General features: G+C 51.6%; 1 protein-coding gene across 2 annotated transcripts in view; it reads right to left on the minus strand.

Annotated features, from left to right (window-relative positions):
- abca3b (ATP-binding cassette, sub-family A (ABC1), member 3b) overlaps nt 1-21,430 on the minus strand; it is a 39,269-nt gene that overhangs the window by 7,122 nt on the left and 10,717 nt on the right. For both annotated transcript variants that reach the window (XR_013812233.1, XM_079746438.1), the window contains exons 7-23: nt 21,131-21,247; nt 20,322-20,442; nt 15,471-15,644; nt 14,189-14,370; nt 11,656-11,802; nt 11,240-11,369; nt 10,419-10,573; nt 10,072-10,227; nt 9,388-9,598; nt 8,522-8,672; nt 6,894-6,992; nt 5,939-6,140; nt 5,266-5,572; nt 3,035-3,308; nt 2,139-2,343; nt 1,102-1,321; nt 494-652 (exon numbers count right to left, since the gene is read on the minus strand). Coding sequence is in view for 1 of the 2 variants with exons in the window: in XM_079746438.1 (XP_079602564.1) it covers nt 494-652; nt 1,102-1,321; nt 2,139-2,343; nt 3,035-3,308; nt 5,266-5,572; nt 5,939-6,140; nt 6,894-6,992; nt 8,522-8,672; nt 9,388-9,598; nt 10,072-10,227; nt 10,419-10,573; nt 11,240-11,369; nt 11,656-11,802; nt 14,189-14,370; nt 15,471-15,644; nt 20,322-20,442; nt 21,131-21,247 (3,010 nt within the window). In the remaining variant the exon portion in view is untranslated. The remainder of the gene's footprint in view (nt 1-493; nt 653-1,101; nt 1,322-2,138; nt 2,344-3,034; nt 3,309-5,265; nt 5,573-5,938; nt 6,141-6,893; nt 6,993-8,521; nt 8,673-9,387; nt 9,599-10,071; nt 10,228-10,418; nt 10,574-11,239; nt 11,370-11,655; nt 11,803-14,188; nt 14,371-15,470; nt 15,645-20,321; nt 20,443-21,130; nt 21,248-21,430) is intronic.

A 21,430-nucleotide genomic window follows, 5' to 3' on the forward strand; every position in this document is an offset into this window, starting at 1 on the left:
GTCCACGCTGCGCTGCACGGCATGAATGAATGCAGTGCTACGTAGCAGTGAATGCTACGTAGCATTCATAGCGATGGATGCTATGCTACATAGCGATTAGTGCCACGCAGCACAGCATTCATAGGGATGAAGGCTATGCTACAATGAATTCATAGCGATGAATGCCATGCTACGTAGCATTCATCGTTCATTGCTCTGAATGCTATGCTAGGCTATGATAGAGCGATTATTGCTACGTAGCATGATGTCTGAAACACGCCAATATGGGCCATGACTTCTGACTTACAGTACGATACTAAAACACAAAGCTGCACCGTGGCGACACCTGCTGGCCAAGCGGCGAAATGCAGCTGATGTTTAAGAAACGCTGACACTATGACACTCGTCAATCAGGGGTCATACACAGCATGTATGTATCGTTGCAAAAAAACATCTGTTGTGATGTGAACAACAACAACACAACACCATGCTTGTAGTAGATCACTGTACTCACTGTAGAATTGGCAGATTGCCACTGTGAACGGGTTGGACTTGCAGAAGGTGATGCGCTCGTAGTTCTGGTAGAACTGGGAGAAGGACATCCCCAGGCAGTAGTTGGGGAACACCAGGAACACCTTGTCCAGGAGGTGAGACAGGTCCTGGAGCTTCAGCTCTGGAACCAGAGAGCAAGGCATCGAGACATGAGAAACGTTCGGTAGTCACCAACAACTGGTATGAACAACCGAGTGGGACCAAAAGCCTATCGTTTTGAAATCTAAACGCAACTTTTCAACAGCATCATCGTGAGGTTTTTCCATTCATACCGTTTGAGAGAGGCAGAGAGAGAGAGAGAGACCGATAAACAGAGACAGATATATATATATATATATATATATATATATATATAGATATAGGCATGTGATGTGTCTCTTTTAATTAATTATATATATTAATTTTATCTAAATAATGCATTTGTTCTTCGAGCGTTTAATATCAGTAGCTTGACGTCGTCCATTCAAAAAAGTCTTGACCCCGCCCACATCTACACCCTGACCCCGCCCACGTCTACAGCTCGACCCCGCCCTCACCCTGACCCCGCCCTCACCCTGACCCCGCCCTCACCGGGGATGTTCATGATGTTGACGGACAGGAAGGTGGCGGTGCCGGAGATGACGTTGAAGATGGTGAGGCGCGTGTAGGCGGCGGCGGCGGTGGAGAACAGGAAGCTGAGCAGGTACATGAGAGGCACCACGGCCCAGCCGTACAGCAGCAGCACCAGCAGCACCTCCACCAGGTGGTCGTCCGCCACGAAGGCCTGGACCGCGAAGGCCTGGAACACCGCCTGGGATGGGGGAGGGGGGGAGGGAGGGGGGAGAGAGGGGGAGGGGAGAGAGGGGGAGGGGAGAGAGGGGGAGAGGACAGGGAGGGGGAGAGGGGAGAGAGGGGGAGGGAGAGGAAGAGGGGGAGGGGGAGAGGAGAGGGAGAGGGAGGGAGAGGGAGGGGAGAGGGGAGAGAGGGGGAGGAAGAGGGGGAGGGGAGAGGGAGAGGGAGGGAGAGGGAGGGGAGAGGGGAGAGAGGGGGAGGGAGAGGGAGAGGGGGAGGGGGAGGGGAGGGAGAGGGAGGGAGAGGGAGAGGAGAGGGGGAGAGGGAGAGGGGGAGAGAGGGGAGAGAGGGGGAGAGGAGAGGGAGGGGGAGAGGGAGAGGGGAGAGGGGAGAGAGGGGGAGGGGGAGAGAGGGGGAGAGAACAAAGAACAGAGAGAGAATGAGAGCAAGAGACAGAGACGGAGAGAGATAAACACAGAGAAAAAACAGAATAGAGAGAGAGAGTAATAGTACTTAGAGAGAGCTAATAGTACTTAGCATCGTGTAGCATCTTACCCTAGCTATCTCAGTTGTATACGGGGAATGGGTTAACCTAGTGATTGTTAGTGCACTTGGTTTTATGAACATCCTTACTGTACCGACAGAGATATAATGTTGTTTCCATTTCTTCTGTTGAATGTACTTATTGTAAGTCGCTTTGGATAAAAGCGTCTGCTGTATGCCCTAAATGTAAACGTATATGTAAACGTGATGATGATAATAGATGATGATGATGATGAGGATGAGGATTAGGATGAGGATGAGGATGATGAAGACCCAGACGGCGTCCCACTCACCAGCATCAGCAGGCAGGGCAGCAGGAAGTTGACGAGGTCCCAGAGCAGCGCCGAGAACCAGAAGTTGGAGAGGTAGACGCCGCTGACCTGCTGCACGTGCTTGGACTTGACGGCGCGCTCGCTGACCAGCAGCAGGGCGAAGGTGCTGGACAGCGACGCCATGCCGTACATCAGGTTGATGGCGATGGCGAAGCCAGTCTGACCCCTGGGGGGGGGGGGGAGGATGGGAGGGAGGGAGGGAGGGATGAGAGAGAGGACCACAGCGAATAACATCGGGGGATTGGAGATAAAATGTTTTTTATGGAAAAAATTAAAAATTATGCATCATTATACAAAAGCTACAAATGCACACACGCGCAGAAATACACACACACACACACACACACACACACACACACACACACACCTGAACCAATGTTGGGATCAAATCCTAATCCAAAGCCCCCTAAAATCTCATAGAGATAATCAGTATTTACACATTCCCCATGAGCACACATCGATATTATTCCAGTTTTAATTCTCAGCCATAACAGGCAGGTCCTATTGCTCATCTCTAATCCTCTCCCCCTCTTTGGAAGGTAGGGTGAGCTCCAGCTCTGAAAGCAAACGCCCAGCAACACATGATGAATCTATGATTAAACAACTCTTCTGAAGAAGGAGCGAGTGCTGGAGAGCAAGAGAGAGAGAGAGCGAGCGAGAGAGAGAGAGAGAGGGCGAGGAAGAGTGAGGGAGAGAGAGACAGAGAGAGACTGAGACAGAGACAGAGACAGAGAGAGAGAGAGAGAGCGAGAGAGCGTAAGAGCGAGAGATAGAAAGAACGAGCGAGCGTGGGCGAGCGAGCGAGGGAGAACGAGAGAGAGTGAGAGAGAGCAAGCAAGCGAGAGCGAGCGACTCACTCGGTGAGCTGGCCCTGGGCGGCCTCCGACAGGTTTCGGGGCAGGGGGTGGTTCCCGGTGCTGATGGAGGCGTTGGGGCCGGCCAGCCGCCTGAACAGCGCGTTGTCCACCATCATGAGGGCCGTTGCCGGGGTGTGGTAGCCCTCGTTGTTGAAGTAGGCCGTGGCCTCCGCGAAGCGGTTGCTACGGCCACGGAAGGACGCACCCACCACACAGCGTTCGTTGAAGGCCCCGCCCTCTTTGGCGGCCTGGGTCAGGATGTAGTCCGTGAAGTCTGGAGGGGAAACATAAGTGAGGACGGCGTTGTGAATAACTAATTAGTTAATCTGTTGATTTCTCCAGGGCAGTCGGGTTGATTAGTAATTTATTCATCCCTAAAGGAACCAGAAAACTGCTTATTTTCTGGCACTTCAGGGAAATGTGTTTGTTGATTTAAAACTCCAATAAAGGGGAACGCTTCCAGGACTAGCCACTAGGGGGAGCACTCGAGTCGGTGGAGAGTTGAGCCAAAATACCTTGACGATAACTGGATTTTATAAGAACGAGAAGGTAGGCATTGTCAATCAAACATAAATAATTCCAATTACCAGATTGTTAACATAATTATCTTGTTGAGATATCATGGATCACGGTAAGGGTTCTTCAATCTGTGTGTGTTTCTAATTAGCCAGGAACTGCCATTCCACTTCACACGTTCACATGAGGGTTATCCTACTCCCCGTTGTGGAGAAGTTCTCCCACTGATTATGATTCACTGAGACCTACTCGGATGTTCATTTGATTGACACGCCTGAAATTAAACTTTGATGGCTATATAGCGCTACACATTACCTTCCGCTAAACACGGCTAATGTAGTTACGATGAGAAACTGGTCTGAAAAGGTAAGTTAATAGTTTAGGATAGGCTACTACGATAGGTTAGGAAAGGCTACTGTATTATAGGTTAGGATAGGCTACTGTATTATAGGTTAGGATAGGCTACTGTATTATAGGTTAGGATAGGCTACTGTATTATAGGTTAGGATAGGCCACTATGATAGGTTAGGATGGGCTACTGTATTATAGGTTAGGATAGGCTACTGTATTATAGGTTAGGATAGGCCACTATAATAGGTTAGGATGGGCTACTGTATTATAGGTTAGGATAGGCTACTGTATTATATGTTAGGATAGGCTACTGTATTATAGGTTAGGATAGGCCACTATGATAGGTTAGGATGGGCTACTGTATTAAAGGTTAGGATAAACTACTAGATGATAGTTTAGGATGGGCCCATATGGACAACAAGTGGCTCTAATAAGTAGAGCAGTCTATGGTCAAATCTATACCATATAACCTTAAATATACTAGTCTATGTTATAATTGTATATATATACACCAGTCTATGTTACAATGTTAGATAAAGTTAGAAAAGTGTCCTAAAATATGACAAGAAAGCCAACATAAAGCAGCATTGATCCCGGACAGGCTGAGACGGATCTGTCTAAGACCAGGAGACGGAGCCGTCTAAGACCTGGACCTGGAGCCGTCTAAGGACTGGACCTGGAGCCGTCTAAGACCAGGAGACGGAGCCGTCTAAGACCTGGACCTGGAGCCGTCTAAGACCTGGAGACGGAGCCGTCTAAGACCTTGACCTGGAGCCGTCTAAGACCTGGACCTGGAGCCGTCTAAGACCAGGAGACGGATTTCTAGTACGGATAGTATGGATATTGGAACACAGCACTAGAGACGGAGCCGTCCTTCGGAGCCGTCTAAGACCTGGAGACGGAGCCGTCTAAGACCTGGAGACGGAGCCGTCTAAGACCGGGAGACAGAGCCGTCTAAGACCTGGAGACAGAGCCGTCTAAGATCTGGAGACGGAGCCATCTTACGGAGCTGTCTAAGACCTGGAGACGGAGACGTCTTACGGAGCCGTCTAAGACCTGGAGACGGAGCCATCTTACGGAGCCGTCTAAGACCTGGAGACGGAGCCATCTTACGGAGCCGTCTAAGACCTGGAGACAGAGTCATCTTACGGAGCCGTCTAAGACCTGGAGACAGAGCCGACTAAGACCTGGAGACAGAGTCATCATACGGAGCCGTCTAACACCTGGAGACGGGGACGTCTTATGGAGCCGACTAAGACCTGGAGACGGAGTCATCTTACGGAGCCGTCTAAGACCCGGGGACGGATCCGTTTCAGACCCGGACCCGTCTCGGACCCGGACCTGGAGCGTCCCGGGAGCCTCACCTGTGATGTTGACCAGCCGTCCCGTCTGGGCGGCGAGCTGTGCCTCGTACGCGTGGGCCAGTGCGGCGGCCAACGGGGCGGCGCCGGGCGCCAGCGCCACGGGGACCCGGGTGTCGCCGTAGCGGCCGAGGGCCAGCCTCAGCTGTGGGGCGGCGTGGTTGCTAGGGAACGAGCGCGCCACCACCAGGGCCACCACGGTAAAGACCAGCGGCACCAGGAACTGGGCCACCATCACCTTCCAGTTCCTCCAGCTGTACAGCGCCCTCTTCAGGAACATGGCGTAGAACTGCTGCAGGTACAGCATGGCCTGGGGGGGGGGGGGGGGGAGATGGATGAGGACAGTGAGCAATATATGTAGAGCTTTGGGGGGGGGGGGGGGTTACCTAGTTAACATACTTACATACATGCTTTTAAATGGAGTCTCAAGGTGAGTTCACAGCAAATTACAGTGGGCATCCAAAATACAATTTGTTTTATTTAAAAACCTATCTGAGGCCCACCAAACCTCACCCCCCCTCCACTGTTAGGATTGTCAGCTGAGGAAAAACAAATAATACCGTGGAAAAATGTGTTGCTGTGGAAGAACTACAAAAGCATGACGATACCATAGGGAGAATGAAAGCACAGGGCAGGGCACACAAAAGGTACAACGGCCAGTCGGGCCGCGACGCACCCCCGTGTTGAGCTTGATGTTGGAGCAGTCCTCTGAGATCAGCGTGCCGCTGTCGGTGCAGTCCGTGACATCCGTCATGCCGCTGCTGCTGCTGACGTCGTCCGCCGTGGTCCAGTCGTTGGAGCGCCGTTCGTGCTGGTACTGCAGCGCTGGCAGCTGGATGGCCTGTATGTCCAGGCTGGAATCCACCAGCTTCCCCACCCTGGACACGCGCACACACACCGACACACACGCCAGCGCGGTGAGGTACAGCGGGTTGGCTGGTAACCGGAAGGTTGCTAGTTTGAGTGTCGAGGGGTCCCTGAGCGAGACGCCTCACCCCTGACCGTTCCCGGCGAGCTGGCTGTCGCCCTGCGTGGCTGACGACGCCGTCGGTGTGTGAATGTGTGCGTGAACGGGTGAATGTGAGGCAATGTTGTAAAGCGCTTTGAGGGGACACTGGTTAGGAAAGAGGTAGACCAGCGGGGTCCCAGCGAAGGTCTGGGCCTCTTAATAAACCCTACACCCAGAGGTACCACGCTGCCCCAGGTAACCACCACCTCATCCCACATCATTAGGAGCTTATCCCTTTAATAGCTCATTATCAGGCAATCACTTGGAATTCATTTATTCTGAGTTAATCACACAGCGTGCTGGGATTAACACTATTAAAAGACTACAACTGACTGGTACTGTGATTGCTTGGGGGTTAGATCATACATCTATTTGTGGTGTTCGAAATGCATAACTAGCTGATTATGGAAACGAAATAACAGCTTGAAGGAATACCACAGAAGCAGGGTAATTAGTATCCAACTAAAAAAAAATGACGATTTTTGAAGGAACAGAGTGAACCGTCTGTATTCGGGAACAGTGTGATGATACTAATCCCGGGTGATGATACTGAACCCGTGTGATGATACTGAACCCGTGTGATGATATTGAACCCGTGTGATGATGCTGAACCCGTGTGTACCTGAGGAAGACCTCCTCCATGGTGGTGACTGAGGCTCCGTAGCTGGCGATGCCCAGCTCCTCTCGGTTCATCTCCAGCTCCGCGAACAGCAGCTCGAATCTGGCAGCGGAACAGGCAAACCAATGCAGTTAAAGACATAAACCAACGCCGTTAGAGATATAAAACCAACGCCGTTAGAGACAGAAACCAACGTCATTAGAGATATAAAACCAACGCAGTTAAAGACATAAACCAACGCCATTAGAGATATAAAACCAACGCAGTTAAAGACATAAACCAACGCCATTAGAGATATAAAACCAACGCAGTTAAAGACATAAACCAACGCCGTTAGAGATATAAAACCAACGCAGTTAAAGACATAAACCAACGCCGTTAGAGATATAAAACCAACGCCGTTAGAGACAGAATCCAACGCCGTTAGAGACAGAATCCAACGCCGTTAGAGACAGAATCCAACGCCGTTAGAGATCAGCTCAGCCTTTTCTGTGTGATTCTGTGAACCCTTATCAACCATGAGCAAAATGGACCGCATTCCTCACAGAAACATCAAGTAAGCGAAATCTCCATCTCAACATTAAGGGTTAAGAAACGATAACACAATGGCCTACAGCCAAGAGTGAAAATGGACCATCATCATATTCATAATGTGTAATCAGATCTGTAACCAGCAGCATTGAAGTCATCAGTAGGACGGCTTCGATATTGCATACAGGAGCAAGCAAGCGATCGACGAGGAGAGGACCACAGTTCTGGGTGAGCGTGCACTCGTATCGTCCCTCATGGTTCCACCACAACATCCGTTACCGATATCACTCCTCAAAATGACCACAAGATGACCGAGAGGATTCAGCGTGAGTGAGTCCGCCACGACCGTCAACAGTTGGGGTGGGAAAAATAATCAATTCTTCGACGCATCGCGATTCTCTCTAGAACGATTCCGTCTCGAAGCAGATCAATTAATAATCAGAATTAAAAATATATATATATATATATATAATTTTTTTATAATTGTTCGCCTGCTGCAACATTCTGTTCGCCACAGAGGGATCGTTTAAGTAATTTTAAAATGATTTAATTTATCTTCAGTGTGTATTGGCCTATCTGATTTGTCTTAACATGATTGTGATTCAGCCTACGCAGAGTATGCTCGCAAACTCACAGCCAGACACAAGAACTCCTTCTAATTCAAGAGCAGCTTTTCCTTTAATGACATAGAAAAGAAAGATTAGAAATAAAATAAAACTGAAACCTATTTTTTACATACTTCCATATTGTGTTGTAATGCAAGCGGCATTGAATATTGCATTGTTCATAGAAAGTCATATTGGTGCCGAAAGCTTTCTCTCTAATAAAAAATGAATACATTTCTAATAAAAGATAATTTAAATCATCTGTTGATGTCTTTAAAGATCATCACAAAAGTAGGAAGTGATTAGCAAACTCTGAGTAGCAAACTCAGATGCATACAAATATTTTTGAAAATCACGCATGGAAATGTACATAAAAAAAATGGTTGCATCGATAATCACTTTATAATCGAATCGGTGACCTCGTAATCGGAATCGAATGGTGAGGTGCCAAGAGCTTCCCCCCCTAGTCTCTAGATCCCGTCCCTTGGCCCTCACCGACTGGTGCTCTCCTTGGGCAGGATGTAGGACAGCTCGGCGCCGGCGCTGCTCTCCACGGTGGCGTCGGGGACGTACATGTGTACCAGCCGCGTGATCTCAGACACGTTGCACAGGTGGTCCTTCACGATCACCATGTGGTACCCGGCGCCTGGGGGGAGGGAGGAGGAGAACGCAGAGAGACGCTCAGCACAGTCATCTCTCTCTCTCTCTCTCTCTCTCTCTCTCTCTCTCTCTCTCTCTCTCTCTCTCTCTCTCTCTCTCTCTCTCTCTCTCTCTCCCCCCAAAGGTGGGGAATCTAACCTTAGGTCCCTACGAGGCGTGCTGTCTGTCTGTCTGTCTGTCTGTCTGTCTGTCTGTCTGTCTGTCTGTCTGTCTGTCTGTCTGTCTGTCTGTCTGTCTGTCTGTCTGTCTGTCTGTCTGTCTGTCTGTCTGTCTAGAAGCCATAATTAGGTTTTCTGCATTTTGTCTTGACACTATTAGTTAACTTATAATTCTTTGATATTAAGTTTCTGAGAAATCCTTTCAGTTACTATACGCATGAATCAGTGTACTTAATACTATATTTTGTTATTCACCTAGGACTCACCTGCATGTGTTTACCGTAATCACCTAGCCACTCACCGTGCCTCTGTGTAGAGCCTAATTGGCCCATCAGGTTAGATGGCGGAGAAGGAACAGTTTTCCGACCGCATGCTCAAATACTTTCAGATCGTTTAGTAAACCGTATTTGTAATCCTTTATTTTGAACTGCTGGAAAGTCTGTCCTTGTCCTCAGGCCTCAGGCACACGAGCAGCCTGGCTGTTGTTTAAGGAACCGCGTGCGTGTCTCACAACCGTGCCTGTGTGTGTCTGTGTGCGCTCACCGTATTTGTTCTTGAGGAACAGCGGTGACCCACAGCACTGCAGCTCCCCCCCCGCCATGATGGCGATGCGGTCTCCCAGCAGGTCGGCCTCGTCCATGAAGTGCGTGGTGAGCAGGATGCTGCGGCCGCGCTTCTCCCCCTGCAGCAGGTCCCAGGTGGCCCGCCGCGCCGACGGGTCCATGCCCGACGTGGGCTCGTCCAGCATCACCACCTGATTGGACGGAGCCGGCCCGGGGGGGGGGGGCGGGGCCACAGAGAGAGCGAGAGAGAGAATGTTTCTGATTGGGTCTGGTAATGCAATTGGATAAAAGCTTGCTCACATAATATTTTATATTTATGATGTTATTATATAATAAAACTATAATAATAATATTATAATAATACAAGAAAATGAAATATGAAATGATGTCATTATGGGGAGACATTGTTCTATTTGAAACAGCAAAACTATATTTCCGTTTCGAGACGCGGCAAACCGAATTGTTTCACTAGCCTAGAGATGACTTTGATTTTAGGTTGATGATTTTACGTCGATTTAGCACGTTGCAGTAGCACAGCTCCCTCTCTTTCCTCTCAAAATGGCGGCGTAGCGTCGACAAAGAATTCCCATGATGCATCCTGACGCACAGAGCTGTTCTCCTCCCAAACAGAGAGCATCTGATTACACGGGCTACGCCGGCTGACCTTGGAGTCCCCGATGAGGGCGATCCCGATGGACAGCTTCCTCCTCATGCCCCCCGACAGCGTCTTGGACCGGGCGCTGGTCTTGTCCTCCAGGTTCAGGACGCGGATCATGCGGTCCACCTCCGCAGGGACCTTGGCCGGGGAGTAGCCTTTGAGCTGGAGGCGGGGCGGGAGAACCACAGGGGGTGAGGGGGGGGGTGATTACCTGTGCGTAGAACAGCAGGTGTTCTCTGGCGGTGAGGGGGTGAGGGGGGGGGGGGGGGGGGGGGGGGGGGGGTGATTACCTGTGCGTAGAACAGCAGGTGTTCTCTGGCGGTGAGGGGGTGAGGGGGGGGGGGGGTGATTACCTGTGCGTAGAACAGCAGGTGTTCTCTGACGGTGAGGTTGTCAAACAGCACGTCGTGCTGCGGACACAGACCCAGGCTCTGGCGGATCAGGGCCATGTCCTGGCAGATGTCGAAGCCGTTGATGTACGCCCTCCCACTGGTGGGGGGATACAGACCTGGGGGGGGCAGGGGGCGGGCAACACGGGGGTTAGAGAGTGAGTGTGAGTGTGAGTGAGTGAGTGAGTGAGTGAGTGAGTGAGTGAGTGTGTGTCCGAGCTAGTGAGTCAGTGAGTGAGTGAGTGAGTGAGTGAGTGAGTGTGTGTGTGAGTGAGTGAGTGAGTGTGTGTGTGTCCGAGTCAGTGAGTGAGTGAGTGAGTGAGTGAGTGAGTGAGTGAGTGAGTGAGTGAGTGAGTGAGTGAGTGAGAGAGGGTGCGATATTGTGTGTTTGAGTGTGTGAGAGTGTGTGAATCAGTGAGTGAGAGTGTGACCGAGAGGGAGAGTGAGTGAGAGGGTGAGTGAGGGAGTGTGTGTGTGTCCGAGTTAGTGAGTCAGTGAGTGAGTGAGCGAGAGAATGAGTGAGTGAGAGAGTGAGTGAGAGAGGGTGCGATATTGAGTGTTTGAGTGCGTGAGAGTGTGTGAGAGTGTGAATCAGTGAGTGAGAGTGTGAGATAGAGTGCGAGGGAGTGAGAGGGTGAGTTTACGTAAGAGTGGGAGAGTGGGAGAGTGTGAGTGAGTGAGTGAGTCTGTTTGAGAGTGCGAGTGAGTGAGTGAGTGAGTGAGTGAGTGAGTGAGCGAGCGAGCGAGTGAGTGAGTGAGCGAGCGAGTGAGTGAGTGACCCCCACCTGTGAGCATGGACAGGGTGGTGGTCTTCCCGGCCCCGTTGTGACCCAGCAGCACGGTGATCTGACCCTCGAACATGTTGAGGGTCAGGTCCCTCACGGCCTGCCGCGTCTTGTTACCCAGCGTGAACTCCTGCACATCAACCCCATCAGTAAGCGCCGCTTCGTCACCACAAATAGGATCATTGGCATTATTTCACGCAATATTGTGATGGCGATTAACAGTTGACGGGTTAAATGGACACGTCACATTAACAGGACTGTGACGGGAATGAGATTTTACTGATGGTTTTAAACCGTTCGTTATCTGCTTTCAATGCAATGGATGTAGGATTTTTTTCAATTACTTTTTATACTAATAATAAATGAGTCTGTCAGCCCTCTGATAGGGCGGTGCTGAGGAGGGGGCGGGGCCTCACCTTGTTCAGGTGTTTGATCTTCACCCCCGAGACCAGCCCGGCCGGCTCCGCCTCGATGAACTCCCCCTTCAGGGCCTTCTCGGGGTCCTCCTCCTCCTCCTTCTCCTTCACCAGGGCCATGCGGGGGCTGCTGCACCAGTAGGACGGCTGGGGTGGTGCAGGGAGGGGTACAGGGAGGGGTACAGGGAGGGGTACAGAGAGGGGTACAGAGAGGGGTACAGGGAGGGGTACAGAGAGGGGTACAGGGAGGGGTACAGGGAGGGGTACAGGGGGGGGTACAGGGAGGGGTACAGAGAGGGGTACAGAGAGGGGTACAGGGAGGGGTACAGGGAGGGGTACAGGGGGGGGTACAGGGAGGGGTACAGAGAGGGGTACAGGGAGGGGTACAGGGGGGGGTACAGGGAGGGGTACAGAGAGGGGTACAGGGAGGGGTACGGGGGGGGTACAGAGAGGGGTACAGGGAGGGGTACAGGGAGGGGTACAGGGAGGGGTACAGAGAGGGGTACAGAGAGGGGTACGGGGGGGTACAGGGAGGGGTACGGGGGGGGGTACAGGGAGGGGTACGGGGGGGGGTACAGGGAGGGGTACAGAGAGGGGTACAGGGAGGGGTACAGAGAGGGGTACAGGGAGGGGTACAGGGAGGGGTACAGAGAGGGGTACAGGGAGGGGTACAGGGAGGGGTACAGGGAGGGGTACAGGGGGGGGTACAGGGAGGGGTACAGAGAGGGGTACGGGGAGGGGTACGGGGGGGGTACAGGGGGGGTACGGGGGGGGTACAGGGAGGGGTACAGGGAGGGGTACAGAGAGGGGTACAGGGAGGGGTACAGGGAGGGGTACAGGGAGGGGTACAGGGGGGGGTACAGGGAGGGGTACAGAGAGGGGTACGGGGAGGGGTACGGGGGGGGTACAGGGGGGGTACGGGGGGGGTACGGGGGGGGTACAGGGAGGGGTACAGGGAGGGGTACAGATTCAATTCAAATAACTTTATTTTTTTCCGTTAGGAACTTCAGATGTGGAGCAGCAGGGTGTGTCCATACCCAACAGTACATAGAATAAACACAAACACGCACACACACGCGCGCGCACACACACACACACCATCAGCAGCCAGCAGTAGCCTCCTCTAGGCTGTTACCCTGCGTCAGCACCTCCCACTCAGTGCACTGGGAGCAGGCCTGAGGAGCCACTAGAGGCAGAATCCCACCTTTTCACCTGTTTCTTAGTAACACCCTCCCTTTGAAGCTTCGTGCGATAAGCGGGGATAAGATGGACAACGTCATGGTACGCCAAACTGAGAGGAGGTATTCTAAACGCCTTGTATGTGTTCTTTACATTACCATAACAGAGGTCAATTGGTTTTATCGCCTCTGGTAGTGCTTGTAAAGGGAGGGGTACGGGGGGGGGGGGGGGGTTGGATTAGACCCAGGACCAGGTTCTGTGGAACAGGGACTGGTGCTGGAGGGCAGGTGGCGCAGTGGTCCTTAGTGAACATGCTTATGAAACATGGTGTCTGGGAGAACAGGGAACATGTTCATCTGGGTCACCCGAACACTTGGATTAACCCAACACTTGGATTAACCCGAACACTTAGACCAGGGGTCAGCGACCTTTTCAACATGCAGTGCCAGTTTGACATTTTCTCGTTAATGAGTGTGCCTTAAGCAACAATATGTTCAAAATTAAGCTGAATTATGACACCGCGACCAAAAACATTTCCTGAAGACCTGGAATTGTATTATTTCCTTATAGCCCACAATCATGCATCAACATTTTAAATGTTTTTTTTGTTGTTATATTTGCAACATGGGCTAACAAATTATAATTACATATGTCCCATCTTAAAACACCACTTTCAGAAAATCATTCAAAAACATATTTGCAATGTGAGAAATGTAAAAAACGAGAATATATGAGAATGTTGGAACCATCCACATCAATATCGTTAAGACATGTACAGCTTTGCAAAACCATGTGAAGGCGATGCATACAGGCCACTTGCAGCAATATTTTAAATATTTTCTTCTTTATAACTCACAACATAGGTTTAAAAACTTAATTTATCCCATTTCAGAACACTGCTTTCAGTAACTAATTTAAACATATTTGCACTTGGAGGAAATGCCCAAGTGCAAATATGTTTAAATATGTAGTAATGATTATGCTGCCGCAATGTGCGGTGACATTTTTGAATAATAATAATAAAAAATAATAATAATTTCAAGTGTGCCAATGATGCGTGCCTAGGGTTGCCGACCCCTGACTAAGATTAACCTGAAGAGCCTATAGTTCACCTTAATACTTAGATTAACTTTAAGAGCCTAGCCTATGGTCCAACTGAACACTTGGATTAACCATTGAGAGCAAATTGTTCACCTGAACATATAAAATGCATGATGGTTCCACTTCGAAAATAGAGACCTAAAAAATACATCAATAAAAACTTGATATATTTAGAGGTACTATAATAATCCCCACCATTCCACCATGGAACCAGGAGGGGCGTCGTCTCATAGCGGGGGGGGGGACGACCTACCAGCAAGAAGAAGTAGGCGGGCCGCGGGACGCCGTACTCCCCGGGGAACACGGCCTCCATGTACCAGGCCACCACGCCGTACAGCACGGAGTCCAACAGCAGCATCAACAGCACCTGGGCCAGAGAGAAGTCATCGTCCACCGTCACCGCCTCGAACAGGTTGGACCACTGGACCCCCGCGCCTGAGGAGGAGGAGAGGGAGGGGGAGGGGGGGAGGAGGAGGAGGAGGAGGGGGAGAGGGAGGAGGAGGAGGAGGAGGGGGGGAGGAGGAGGAGGAGGAGGAGGAGGAGGAGGGGGGGAGGAGGAGGAGGAGGAGGAGAGGGGGGAGGAGGGGGGAGAGGGAGGAGGAGGAGGAGGAGGGGGGGGAGAGGAGGAGGAGGGGGAGGAGGGGGAGGAGGGGAGGAGGAGGGGGGGAGGAGGGGGGGGAGGAGGAGGAGGGGGAGAGGAGGAGGAGGGGAGGAGGAGGAGGATAAGGAGGAGGAGAGGGAGGAGGAGGAGGAGGGGGGGAGGAGGAGGAGGAGGGGGAGAGGGAGGAGGGGGAGAGGGAGGAGGAGGAGGAGGAGGAGGAGGAGGGGGAGGAGGAGGAGGAGGAGGAGGAGAGGGGGGAGGAGGAGGAGGAGGAGGGGGGGAGAGGAGGAGGAGGGGGAGGAGGGGGAGGAGGAGGAGGATGAGGAGGAGGAGAGGGAGAGGAGGAGGAGGGGGAGGAGGGGAGGAGGAGGGGGGGAGGAGGAGGAGGAGGAGGATGAGAGGGAGGAGGAGGAGGAGAGGGGGGAGGAGGGGGGAGAGGGAGGAGGGGGGGAGGAGGGAGGGGGAGGAGGAGGAGGAGGGGGAGAGGGAGGAGGAGGAGGAGGAGGAGGAGGGGGGGGGAGAGGAGGAGGAGGGGGAGGAGGGGAGGAGGAGGGGGGGAGGAGGGGGGGAGGAGGAGGATGAGGAGGAGGAGAGGGAGGAGGAGGAGGAGGAGGGGGGAGAGGGAGGAGGAGGGGGGGAGGAGGGAGGGGGAGGAGGAGGAGGAGGAGGGGGGGGAGAGGAGGAGGAGGGGGAGGAGGGGAGGAGGAGGGGGGGAGGAGGAGGAGGAGGAGGATGAGGAGGAGGAGAGGGAGGAGGAGGAGGAGAGGGGGGAGGAGGGGGGAGAGGGAGGTGAAGAATGTGGGAGTAAGATGAAAGAACAAGGGGGCGGTGAGGGGAAGCCCTGGACTGCAGAACACTTTTCACACTCACTGGTGTAGACCATCGGTTGGGGATTTGAGAATCCTGCAAGCTTGTATCAGTCTTTGGGCCTCACCTTTGCCCTCAAACATTCCGATGAGCTGGGCCCCCATCGCCATGGCGACGTTGGAGATGAGGCAGGCGGCCACCTTCTGGGCGTGGCTGAGCAGGTCGTAGCGCGGCCACAGGAACAGGTAGGGCAGGTAGCTCAGGAAGTAGATGAAGCCGCCCGCCGCCGCCGCCACGTTGGCTAGAGAGAGACAACAACGTTAGGGTGGCGTCCTGGGAGAGGAGAGGAGAGGAGGAGGAGAAGGTGGAGGAGCAGAGAGGAGGAGGGGGAGGAGGAGGAGAGAGGAGGAGGAGAGGAGAGGAGGAGGAGGAGGAGCAGAGAGGAGGAGGGGGAGGAGGAGGAGGAGAGGAGGAGGAGGAGGAGGAGCTGACGGTCCTGAACGGCTGGAGAGTCAAACCAATTTGAATTAGGAAGACAAAAGATTTATAATGATCAACGAATACACACACGCACGCACGTGCGTGCGATTTGTTTTTCCGATAAATGCAAGGTTGGCACTCAACCAAATTGACTAGGCTGGCGTTAAGCCCAGTGTGGTGCAAAACTGTTGTGATCCGAGACTCCTTACTGCAGATCGTATGCACATGCACGCACGTTACCGACCAGTACGGGGAGACCGGCCTGACAGGAAAGAGCAGAAGCCTCAAAGGTTTCCAGTGTTTGTAGTGCCGGTAGAGTCATCCGAGGAGCCTTTCTAGGGTGTTTTTCTATGGTGTTTTCCTAGGGTGCCTTTCTAGTGCCTTTTTCCTAGGGTGCCTTTCTAGTGCCTTTATTAGGGTGCCTTTCTAGGGTGTCACATGGTTAAAGCCTCATCATCTGCAGTGAGGAGAGCAGCGAAGCGACAGAACGCCGTCTTTGTTGAAGATAATGCGTGCCAGTCAGTGCGGTAATGAGGGACGGTTCCATCGATCCGTAAAGTATAAAGTCGAATAAACACGGTGGGACTACTAGGAACAGGTTGGACCTCGTTCCACCTCATTCATGCAGAGAACGGCCGTAGGGTTCATCTTTAAGTCCCGACATGAATTAAAAATTTAAAAACACGACATGAATTGACAACAGGCCGTAAAATAGTGTACAGAACCAAAAGGTTAATGCGGTAATGCATGACATTCTAACCATAAATCATATAACCTTTAGGAAAACCTGCCATCGCAAATCAAATCCCGACGGATGTGCAACGCACAGCTCTGATCCCTCACAGGTGAACCCACCCCAAGGCGCTGCTGTACTTTAGAATTACATTTACATTTAGCAGACGCTTTTATTATTTTAAGCGACTTACAATAAGTACACTGTTTCTTCTGTTTCTCTCAGAAGAAAGAGAAACAACAATATGACGCTGTCGGTGCAGTAAGGATTCTCATAGAAACAAGGGCCAAGCACTAACAATCGCTAGGTTAACCCATTCCCCGTATACAACAGAGACAGCTAGGATAAGACGCTACACGATGCTAAGTACTATTTTTAAGTACCGGGACATACAACATACAAAAACTGTTCAAGAGGGGTGGGAAGGGGTGGCTATTATTAGGTGAACTCTGAACAAGTCGGTCCTGAGTCTCTTGCGGAAGCCGCTGAGCGACTCTGAGGTCCTGAGGTCGGCAGGAAGCTCGCCCCACCACTGCGGTGCCAAAGCAGAGAAGAGTTGTGACTTTAATGGTTGACCTTTGCTTGCTCTTAGCGATGGTGGTACCAGGCGCCATTTAAAGGCGTTGTACTAAAGATGACGTCCACACACATACTCCGAGTCAGGCACTATTCACTCTCCGTTCAAAAGGGTTTAAAACCACTCTGTCTTAACAGGGAGGCCGACGACGCCGTCGACAGTGGCGACCATCTCCCACACGTTTGCCTGCTCTTTCTCCCACCGTTGAGGCCACCAAGGGGAGAAGGTGCATCGACAATGCTCAGCTTCACTTACACCTCCCTCAGCATGGTCAAGGAGTGTGTGTGTGTGTGTGTGTGTGTGTGTGTGTGTGTGTGTGTGTGTGTGTGTGTGTGTGTGTGTGTGTGTGTGTGTATATATAGGAAGAAGAAGAAGAACAGGAGGTGGATGTCACACTTCTCCTTTCATGCCCGAGACAAATTTCCCTCAGGACGAATAAAGACGTCTTGAATCTTCTAGGAAAGGGAACTAAAACTGCCGATGGACAAAAGCAAGTGTGATTACCCCAGTAATTACACCCACCACATGCAGGCGCAAGCATGATTATCGACTGCGAGGCTTCAAAAGCTTCGGTGTCATTATGGAGCATGGGGATGGCTCACTGAGTGGAGGCTTGAGTTCCCTCTGTTAGCGAGAAGCCAGTGCCAGTCAGGTAAACAAGTCCTCTACAGGAAGAACGAGAAAACATCGAGTCGCTTAGCAGATACGATACAGACACGATCCAAAGCCCCTTACAATAAGTGCATTTGTCAGAGGAGAGAAAAACAACAATAAATCACTTTCGGTACAGTAAGGAAGTTCGTAGAAACAAGTACAAAGCACTAACCATCACTAGGTTAACCCATTCCCCGTATACAAGAGAGATAGTTAGGATAAGACGCTACACGATGCTAAGTACTGTTTTAAAGCGCAAGGACGTACAACATAGAATAGGTGCGTGCATTAAGGTCCAGTAAGACACTAATAAGTGTGCAAGAGTGGTGTTGGGGTGGGGGTTGGGGAAGGAATCAGGATTGCAGACACCGGGGATCGTACCCAAAACCTTCCCACATTCCCCTTACCACTACCACAACCTGCGATTCAGCATTCATGCAATTATCACAGAGCCGTACTCCAAGAACCACCTCATTATCGCTCTACTCCAGAAGCTCTTATCGGCACAACCCAGGGCCAGCCGTAAGGCGTCAGGCATCTGGTGTCTCAACACGCGGCAGACGAAGCCTGGCCGAGCCAAGAGCCACAGTGTACAGGGAGTCAATCAAATCATCCCGCCAGAGCCTGAGTGGGAACAGGGGACGACCTCGGAACACACTCTGTCACTGCACATTCACGAAGGGTTTGTAATCCTCTCAGATCCGCTGACAGCGGGGGACTGTGCGGCTAAACGGCGGGATCAGCGCTCGTATAACGCAGGATTCCTGAAGTCGTCCCTGATCGATGCCATCTGGCGTCGCAAACGATTCAACTTGCACGCTGCTCTTCACGTCCTGTATCCTCGAGGCTAGAGGCTCATTAATCAGTCGTATTGCGGCAAACAGTGGTGCACTCATTATAACCGCCTGACTGCTATCTGCACAGCAGCAGCAGCTGAACAGAATGTTATCATTTGATCGTACTTTTTACCTTCCCTGTTCCGGTATGGTCAACAGGCATGCCCCAGCGCTCCCTCTTCAATAGCTCTGGTTAAAGATTCACAGAAAAGGGCGGCCTGTCGCTCAGGAGGTAGAGTGGGTTGGCTGGTCACCGGGAGGTTGCTGGTTCGATCCCCGGCTCCTCCTAGCTGAGTGTCGAGGTGTCCCTGAGCGAGACGCCTCACCCTGACTGCTCCTGACGAGCTGGCTGTCGCCCTGCGTGGCTGACACCGCCGTCGGTGTGTGAATGTGTGCATGAATGGGTGAATGTGAGTCAGTGTTGTAAAGTGCTTTGAGTGGCCACTGGTTAGAAAAGCGCTGGATAAATCAGTCCCTCCAGAAAAATGCGGTGTTTTTTAGTGATTGTTGCGGCAAGAAATCCTTGATTATGCGGCACATTTTCTTAAAAAATGCGATGAAATATGCGGCATATTTATGCAATTTTATGCGATGAAATTGCGGGAACTTGCAAAAATTGCGGGAAAATGCGAAAAAATGCGGGAACTTGCGAAGAATGCAGCTTTTCGATGACGTTGACGTCGCGTAATTACGTCACTTCATAACGTTCCCATGGCAACAGGGGGAAATGGATGCTCTTGTGTGAAGTAAACGCAACATTTTTCAACTTTCTGCTAAGATATATGTGACTTTTTTTAAAACAAAAATGCGGGGATTATGAAATCATGCAAGCCCCGCATATTTTGCGCGGAAATCGGCAATTTATGCGGTGAAAGTGTGGCATATTTGAAAAAATGCGGACTTTGCTGATTATGCGTTGAATTATGCGATCGCATAATTGCGTTTTTCTGGAGGGACTGATAAATGCAGACCGTTTACATCCCCCATAGGGAGAAACCACAGGATTCACACAGGATAAGATCCTCACTGATCCCAGGGCTGTGTGTGCGTGTTACGTGGTAGTGCTGGGTCTTGTGCTGTTTTTTGTTTGTTTCGCACAAATGTCTTGCTTTCGCCTCCTGCACTCAATCATATCAATCACCTCCCGGAGCATTGTGGCTGCAGGATGCAGTTTGGCTCGCCCTGATTGTTGCCAAGTGGAAGATGGCGGCTCACTCTCTCTCTCATCTGAGCACAGACGCTGGCACACTTGTACCTTTTGTCAATTCTGTTAAAAATATGATATTTGTTGTTGCTCTTGGTGGTTACATTCTGCACGTTAAGGTAAGAGCAAGCGTAGCTATATAGTTTCCACTGTTTGATTTTGTCCGCTGTCGGGCACGGAAGCTAGGTAAGCTGAACCTCCCCGGCAGTTAGCGTGAGGTTTTTCCTTTGCATTTTGCCCTTTCTGTTATGTAGTAATCACCTAGGCCTTTTCTGCCGACAGGGGTTTTTTTTTTGGTTGTTGTTACGGGTTTCACTTGTGCGAAACCTCACGATCATTGTCAACCATAAAACTTTGTTTTCCCCCAAAACCCCGTTGTCTGTCTTTATGTTGGGTTGTCCAAAGGCTGCTGATTTTGTGTTTGTTGGACCCCGTAACAGTGCAAGAGGAACACAAGGACAGTAGACGTTGATAACAATAAACCTGCCACGCACCTCGAGAGAAGAAGGCGCTGATCATGAAGCTGAAGTTGATGGTCGCCACGGCGAAGACGATGAGGAAGACGAACACCAGGCTGGGGTCGCTGTAGGCCAGCACCGCTCCCTTGGGGCTCACCTGCAACCACACAGCGGGACCCCTTGTTATGGTGCGTTCACACCAAACGCAAAGGGGCGACACGATCCCATACCAAGTGAACCCGGAGACGCGAATTGGGCGAATTATTCGCTAGAGAAAACCGAAAAATCAAAACTTGTCGTGCCACACTTTCGCCCGGCACGGGCGAGCGCGTTCACGAGGATTTGCAGCACGACAAAGTTGAAATATTTCAACTTTACCGCGACATTCGCGTGATTACAGCCAATCAGCGTTCAACAGCGTGGCCACTGAGTGACGTAACGTTACAGCCAATCAGCGTTCAACTGACCAACCGTTCCCTGCAGTGCAGTCCGGGGTGAACCGCACCAAATCGCCTGACAAAGCGTTCACAGCGACAGTTTATGATTTGTCGCGCGACAAAACTCGGGCGACAACGCGAGCGGGAGACAAATGTGTCTTTTGGTGTGAACGCACCTTTAGGCAGCACACAGGCTCACCCTGTCACACAGTGGGGTCACCCTGTCACTCATTCAGGGGCCCCTCATTACGCAGAGACACGGGTTCACCCTGTCACTCATTCAGGGGCCTTTTGAAAGAGTTGCTCTGGAATCCCTCCAAACGCCTTAAGGTGAACAGGTGAGAGTGATTGTTGATTGGGCTGAATACTGCCGCTCTCGTTTGGTGAGAGGGTGAACGCTGAACTCACCTGGATGCAGAGGAGCACGGTGATGAAGAAGACCGAGATGGAGATGAAGAGGAAGAACATGAGGAACCAGGCACTCCAGTGCAGCCAGTTACTGAGACCCATCATACGCATGTACTCCTAGAGGAGAGGAGGAGGAGGAGGAGGAGGAGGAGGAGGAGGAGGAGGAGGAGACACAGGAGGAGGAGGAGGAGGAGACGGAGAGGGGGAGGAAGAGGAGGAAGAGACGGAGACAGAGAGGAGACGAGAAGCAGGAGGAGAGGAGGAAAGGAGGAGGAGACGGGGAGAAGAGAAGACGAGAAA

The sequence above is a fragment of the Pollachius pollachius genome, assembly GCF_949987615.1.
Source record: "Pollachius pollachius genome assembly, chromosome: 11".
Taxonomy (NCBI): Eukaryota; Metazoa; Chordata; class Actinopteri; order Gadiformes; family Gadidae; genus Pollachius; species Pollachius pollachius.